Below are 7,657 nucleotides of genomic sequence, written 5' to 3' on the forward strand. Positions count from 1 at the left end.
CACCTGGACAGGTCAGGTCTCCAGTTCACCAGAGACACCTGGACAGGTCTCCAGTTCACCAGAGACACCTGGACAGGTCTCCAGTCTCCATCAGGGACACAAAAGAGACAATCAACCATCCACACTCTGTCACACCTGGAGTCACACAGAAGAGCTCCAGAAGGTTGAGAACTCTGGACTCAGATCATCTGCTGCACACAGTTCTGATCACTTATTATCAATAAGAATTTGCTATGATAAATTATCATTAATAATTATCATGAGGAGTCCTTAACTTTAGGATGTAGTTAGGCAATTAAATATTCATGTATGTGTAAATTTATTACCATAATTGAAGGTGAGACGCATAATTGTATGGTTTCATGAATCAAGTAGCACCCCCCCCCCTCCCCAAGACCAATTTCCTAGGGGAAACACTGCTAAATCACTCATACATACAACTTCAGAACATGAAGCCCACTGTCTTCTGTCTTGATCCTTTGATGGAATGGTAACCCCAACTCATGCTCATTAGCTGTGTTCCCACTGAACATGAAAATGTGCAAATCACAATTTCTAAAATAAATTTGCTTAATGGAAACATGTCAATTAAAAAAAATTACATTTTTCAACAAAATGGTTACACGCTAGGAATAAGGTGGTTTTTCGGCAGTATCAAAATCGGTGTATTTCACAAAACTGCAATTGAAACACATTTTCGCATCACAGGAGTCACGTGATCAACAACCGGATGTTTCTCTGGCGAAAAAGACGACGAAGAAGACAACAGGAAGTAGAAGTACTAATCACAGAAGTAGTAAAAGAAAATCACCGATTACAATTTCCCAAAAACACCACATATGTAGCAGCTCCCAAGTATGAGGGTATGAGGGGCTTGTCACTCGAAAGCCTCGTTAAAGACGCCGACGTCTCCTCTGATGGCTGATGATGAGCGCTAGTGTCATGGCAGCAATATGCATGTGTTTACATCTGCTGCCGCCATGTTTGTAATGACTTATCGCAACAACAAATGTGTTCACGCGTGACTTCAATAGCATTTCGTATTTAATGGAAACACTGCAATTGCAAAACTGTTTTTTTTAGTTTATTTTCTTTTTTTTACATTAACAGAATATCTACAAAGTTTTGAGCACGTTTGCAATGGAAATGCAGCTATTGTCTAGTAAAGACCGATAAAATGTATTAGTTTTCAATTCATTCAGATTCAGTATTTATTTAAAAATATTTTAAAAATGTCAAATGTTGAAAATATTTATTCATATTAAAAGACTGTTAGAGCCATTCCAGCATCCTGACACCAAATAGTTAAAAAATTTTCAATAATTAAAAAAAGGTCTGAAGATTTCCTCTAGAGCTAATTTGCCTGAATTCATCTGAAAATTGATTAAAAAAACAGCTTGTTTTAAATCATCGACTGGGTCAGAAATTTAAACTAAAACGATCTTATTTTGAGAAATTAGTAAGTTAGAGCTGTTTTAGTTAAACCTAGAAAACAATACGTGCAGTCTCCACCTGAAAAATTACTGATATGATTTGTTAGCATTCAGAATGTTTGTTTAGGACACGTCTCAACTACCACAACAAACTTTAGCTCAGTATCAGTAGAAGTGACTGCACTGTGGCCGTTTTTTTTGTGGATTAGGAAATCTTCTTGGATTGACTCAAAGAATTAATCAGTTGTAAATGTACAACTGAGATTCATGAGATATTTTGCTAACAAACACACACACATCCTTGTACTTGTATCAAACTGAGGACATTATATTGACTTCCGTTCATTTTTGTAACTGTATTTATGCCTAATCCAGACTTTTTCATTAACCCTAACCATTAGTCTATGGCTAACAGTAACCTGAACCAAAACTTAATTCACACCATACCTCTAAACCTAACTAATGAGCACAGTAGAGCTGCAAATAAAGTGAGGACCAGGAAAATGTCTTCACTTCTCAAAGAAGGTCTCAATTTGTGGTTAAAAACATGACGGTCCTCACTCTGCAACAGAAACAAGTACACACATTATCTCCCACCTTTCATGTTTTAGTAGCTTGTGATAATTAATTTTAGTTACATACTCTTTCTAAAGGAGCATCAATAATACTGTATGTCATATGGAACCACTGCTCTGCCTCCTGTTCTACTTTTGGAAACTCTAGATACCACAAGAAACCCTTCTGACTCTCATCGCTACTCTGGCAGTTATATTTACCATATATGTGACTTATGCTGTTTTTTAAATCTGAACATTCTCATCTCTTTAATATTTTTTTTATCTGTCTCACAGTCTTCCCTGCCGGCATCCTTCAGCCCACCCTCTACAATCCTGAATTTCCACAGTGAGTTTCCCCCTCTCCTCCCCTCTGCTTCTCCACAAAGAGGCAACAGCCACAACAACAACAAGGGTCGTTAAAAGCTATGTTAGTCTAGAAAGCCTCTGCTTCTCCTGAAGTCCCAGCACACCTGATTAAACCAATTTAACTACCCACCAAGAGCTCAATTACTGAACAAGGCCCTGCTAATGGAACAGGTGTCATTGAAAGGTCGCCTCCCTAAATCTAAACCCATCCAGTAATTTGATGGCACTTGAAAGCAGATTGCCTCCCTGTTCATCTTTGCTTGTTCTTTTTCTTTCACTTTCTGGCTCTCAGGTGAGGTTTTTGTAATACAATTATTTACAGTTACAGTCAAAGCAATCTTGAATCTGAGCCAAATTGGTTGTAAGAAAATGATTACGTATTACAGGCCAACAATGTCGAACACATCTCCGTAGTTATTTCTAAAACTTATTCATAAAGGAGTACAAGTGAAATTTTAAAATCCTAAGGAGCTCAGATTATTTAATTTTTTAAGTTTCCTCACTGAAAACAAATTGCTGTTACTCTGAGATGTAAAAGAATAAGGTTTTATTTGGAAAACCGTAAAATGTTTTGTTTTTTCTAAAATTGTGTCATCAAATATTCTCACTCCTCATTTCATACAAACTGTCATAATCTATTCATTGGTTTGAAAAAAAGATGCTGTTGTTTGGCAAATAGCCTTCTATAGGTTTCTATAGGCTCTGCTTCATCTCATGCTCAGCTCATTGCTGAGTGTTTGTTTGGCACATTTGCCAAAAACAAAAAAATAAATCCTACAACCACTCAGTGGTGGATCCAGGATTTTTCTGAGTAAGGGGTCATCAAGGGGCCACAGTATTCATAGAGGGGCCAAGTATTTGTTCAGCATCCCTGGTTTTGATAAGGTGTATACATTTTACCAGTCGCATGTTCAAGCACTTGTAATGTGATGTAATTTTAAAAAGCTTGAACAGTAAATTATCCTTAGAAAATTTACATGTATTTTTACTGTACATAAAAGCTCTCAGACACAAAGCATGTGAGAAAATGCAGCCATCATTTGTCCGCTGAAAGACTTTTTCTGCAAGATTGTTCAGATTTTCTTAAGAAGAGAAGAATTCTGTAAGATTGATTCATGCTGGACTTTCCTATTTGACTCATTAGCGCCAGTAGTGTTTGTACATGGAACTGCACACACCACCAATGTCAGGCAAAGGACAGATGAGTGACAGGACAGGAGCACTTCACAGGGCCAATCAGATTTCACCTGGGGCCAATGCCCCTGTGGCCCCACCCCAGAACTGCCCCTGCAACCAATAAAATCTGACGTTACTTCATGTTTGCTTACATTTTGTAAAGAAGGAAGTTGTGCTCCGTGTCTTCTGAGGTTTTTTTGTTGATTCCTTCAGTGGGTCTTGGTGCAGCGCCACCACAGGCGAGGGGGGAACAGGTTGGTCACAGGGTTTAGTTCAGTTAACAAAGTGCAGTGTGAATGTGAACCACAACAACTGAAAATGAAAACAAATCTTGCAATTTTGGTCCCTAATCGAACCGTGTCTACCGGACTAAGTGTGAATACAAGTATAATAAACACAACCAAGGTTCAACCAAAAAACGAATCTTAAAGACTATCTTAAACCATAAGCACAATGCTCTGGGCCTTGTGTGCATTTGTTTGTACTTGTCAATAAGCAAGCAATGTGAAGTCAGCTAGTGTATGCCTGTGGTTCATTACTTTTTGTCACAAAAGAACAACTTAATTGTCAAGATGCATCCATAGCTTTCTTGTCTGTTCATCAAAAAGGACTAACCATATGTCACAAGCTCTGATTGAACCAGTGGCAGACCATGCATTTTACACATGGGTGAGGGATGTTGGAGCAGACCTGCTGGTCGCGGAGATACAGAAATAACAGAGTCCACAGCAGCAAGGAGAGAGCAGGGAGGGCAGGGTGAGGACGGACTGCCCGCTCTGAGACTTGCTCTGTATGCAGGGACGTTTTTAGGATCTAGAAACCTCAGGGGCTTCAGCCCAGACCTCTTCTTACTCCTCTTCCCTCTTTAAAAAATGCCATTATGCATCTGAATTTATCCATTTATCAAACTAAGATTGCTATATTTTGTTCGTTTGATCATTATATTGATTAAATCCCAAACCCAGTTGGTTGAGGCAGGTGGCCACCTGTCCTGAGCCTGATTCTGGTTCTGGTTCTGCTGGAGGTTTTGTCATGTTAATAGGGAGTTTTTCCTCTCCACTGTCACCAATGTGCTGCTCAGGATGGGAGACTGTGATGAAGTGATTCCACACAATCTTTATTTTATTTATTGTTTTTTTGTTTTGTTTTGGGGTTTTTTTGTACAGTGCCCTGAGACGACGTTTGTTGTGACTTGGTGCTATATAAATAAACTGGATTAAATTTAATTATATATGAAATATGTACAGTATTACATCATGTACAGCCACAACTAATTTCTGTCAACAGTGGAAAGGAACATTTATTAAAAAATTATACTTCTGCTATTATATTTACTTTTTAAAGTCAGCTAAACATGTTCTCAGATTATTTGCTTCTATGTAACCAGAGAATGTTTAAAATTGTAACCTAGGCTCCTCTGTTTTTTGCCACCAACAGACAACTCTGTGAACTGCTCTAATGGAACTGGTCTGGTACATACAGACAATAGTCCCACAGAGGGAAGTGAAAACATTTGATGGGAGGCTGATTGCAGCCAGACAACTATTTGGTTATTTCCAGAATCCTCTACCTTCAAAAACAGATAAAACAGAATGACTTTTTTCAAATATGCAGTATTTTAAACTGTTGTATTGAAATGATTTGGAGTAATAAACCTAGGTATTACAACTACTACTAATAATGTTGATATTGTCCTGATGCATCTCAGTAATCCAGGTAAAATTTCAAAAGGAAAAAAGTTGTATAGGTCCTCTGGACGGGTTCTTCTTTAATGAAACGTTTCGTCTCTCCTCCAAGAGACTTCTTCAGTCTGAGAGTTTCAGGCAAAATTCAGGCTTTTCAGTCCTGCCTCCATGTGACTGATACTCACATCACATGGCTATCGTTGACACCTAATTAACACTTATTGTTAACAGGGGGTGGAGTTATACTGGCAATAGCAGCGCTGTAGGAGGGGGACAACTGAAAACGGAGGCCTCCACCTCTGTTTAATGATGGACGGTCTTTCTTCACAAAAATGGCTTCTTTTACTCCTCTCTCAAACCAACGTTCCTCCCTATCAAGAATGAGAACATCCTCATCTCTGAAAGAGTGACCGCTGGCCTGTAAATGAGTGAAAACTGCAGAGTTCTGGCCATTAGATGTAGCTCGTCTGTGTTGGGACATTCTTTTGAACAGTGGCTGCTTTGTTTCCCCGATGTATAACTGGTCGCAGTCCTCCTGGCACTTAACAGCATATACAATATTGCTCTGTTTGTGCCGGGGCACCGGATCTTTGGGGTGAACCAGCCTTTGCCATAATGTGTTTTGGGGTTTGAAAGCCACTGGGACATCATGTTTAGAAAATAAACGTCTCAGTTTCTCCGAAACACCCGCAACATACGGAATAACCACTGGTTTGGGTCTGGGTTTGGGGTCTTCATTTTCACCTGAAGGTTGCATGGAATCCTGTCTGTGTTGGATCCTGTCTTGGAGGAGAGACGAAACGTTTCATTAAAGAAGAACCCGTCCAGAGGACCTATACAATTTTTTTCCTTTTGAATGTTGATATTAATTTTATACATGAACAACCTAATTACTGTCAACTGCCCCTTATTACCCCACAACACCAGCTGGTCACCAAATATTGTTAATTCATCATAAATTCCCCTTTAATATGGAATATATGTTATACTCAAACACATTTTAAATTACTATACAAGGCACAAAAAATTAAATACAATATTTAACATGACTGGGTAAGTTAGTGCATTTCCATTACATTATTCACATATAATACAAGAAATTTAACCCCCAAAATCATCCATAAAGTATTAAACATGAGTAAATTTTGACTGACATTTTAAATGTACAACCACAAGAAGTTTCAATATTTCCTTGTATAAAACAAATAAAAATTATCCCCCCTTCCCTCCCGTTGTAAGTTACGGAGCCCGCGAAGGGACACAGGAGATTATTTTTCTTTTGTGTTCCCATGCAATAGTATTGCGTTCCCTCGCAAAAGTAGTTTATCACTGTTGTGCCTGCCAGTTTATTAGCAAACTCACATGTTCACCATTAGCGAGTTAGCCTACTGCTTTAATTCAGCTTCAGCATGATTATATCACACAACTACACATGGAAGTATGTCATATGCTGATATTTTAACACAGTGCAGCCAAAAAATACAAGTAATATAAGTAAAAGTCTGATTTAATTCAGTTCATATTCAAAACAAACTTTTGCGTGGGAACGCAAAACAATATTGCGAGGGAACGCAAAGGTATTGCGTGTGAATGCAAAAGGAAAATAAATCTCCCATGTCCCCTCGCGGGCTCCATAGTAAGTCATGCATAGTGAAGCATATAAACAGTAGCTGTTTACTCACCCGAGTCAGAAGAGAAAAAAAACAATGTAAAAAAGACTTGGACTTTTTTCTCCAGTCTTGAATGCATCACACTCTGGTACGTATGTATATATTATTTTTTTTTACCGTTATTTTACCAGGCAAATCCCAATGAGATCTCAGATCTCTTTTTCAAGGGCGGCCTGGGCCTGAAGGCAACCTATTGTACATGTTTTTGTGTTGTGGGGGAAACCGGAGTACCCGGAGAAAACCCACGCAAGCACGAGGAGAACATGCAAACTCCGCACAGAAAGACCCCAGGTCCGAACCGGGGATCGAACCCAGGACCTTCTTGCTGTGAGGCGTCGGTGCTAACCACTGAGCCGTCGTGCCGCCAAAATGTATATGTACCGATGTAAAACCTCCTTGGGCTGAAACAAGGAGTTTCTATAGAACAGCTGGAGTGTGCAGAAACCAGGTGACCATGTGATCGGCTGATGAAGCTAACGGCTAACACAAAACGGTCAAGAGTCTAGATTTACCATTACTGCATGTTGACAACAGAGCAGAAAAAAAGGACTGACGATGTAGAAATCATTAAAACTATTAATAATAATACTAACCCTATTATTATTAATATTTTATAGTTTATTTAATCTATCTAATGTTTCAAATAATGACAGAAAAGCTGTTTGTGTTATGGATTTGTTAACAGAAGATAAACAGGAAAACGTCTCATTTCACAACACAAGTCAGCAGATTTGATCTTATTTAGCTCAATGTGATCTGAGCAGAACATA

General features: G+C 38.7%; 1 protein-coding gene across 1 annotated transcript in view; it reads left to right on the top strand.

Moving 5' to 3' along the window:
• ecel1 (endothelin converting enzyme-like 1) overlaps window positions 1-7,657 on the top strand; it is a gene marked incomplete in the record, with an annotated part of 97,597 nt that overhangs the window by 65,463 nt on the left and 24,477 nt on the right. The window contains 1 exon segment of the mRNA XM_014023681.1: window positions 2,285-2,336. Coding sequence (XP_013879135.1) covers window positions 2,285-2,336 — 52 coding nt within the window.

The sequence above is a fragment of the Austrofundulus limnaeus genome, unplaced genomic scaffold, assembly GCF_001266775.1.
Source record: "Austrofundulus limnaeus strain Quisiro unplaced genomic scaffold, Austrofundulus_limnaeus-1.0 Scaffold385, whole genome shotgun sequence".
In the NCBI taxonomy this organism is placed as follows: domain Eukaryota; kingdom Metazoa; phylum Chordata; class Actinopteri; order Cyprinodontiformes; family Rivulidae; genus Austrofundulus; species Austrofundulus limnaeus.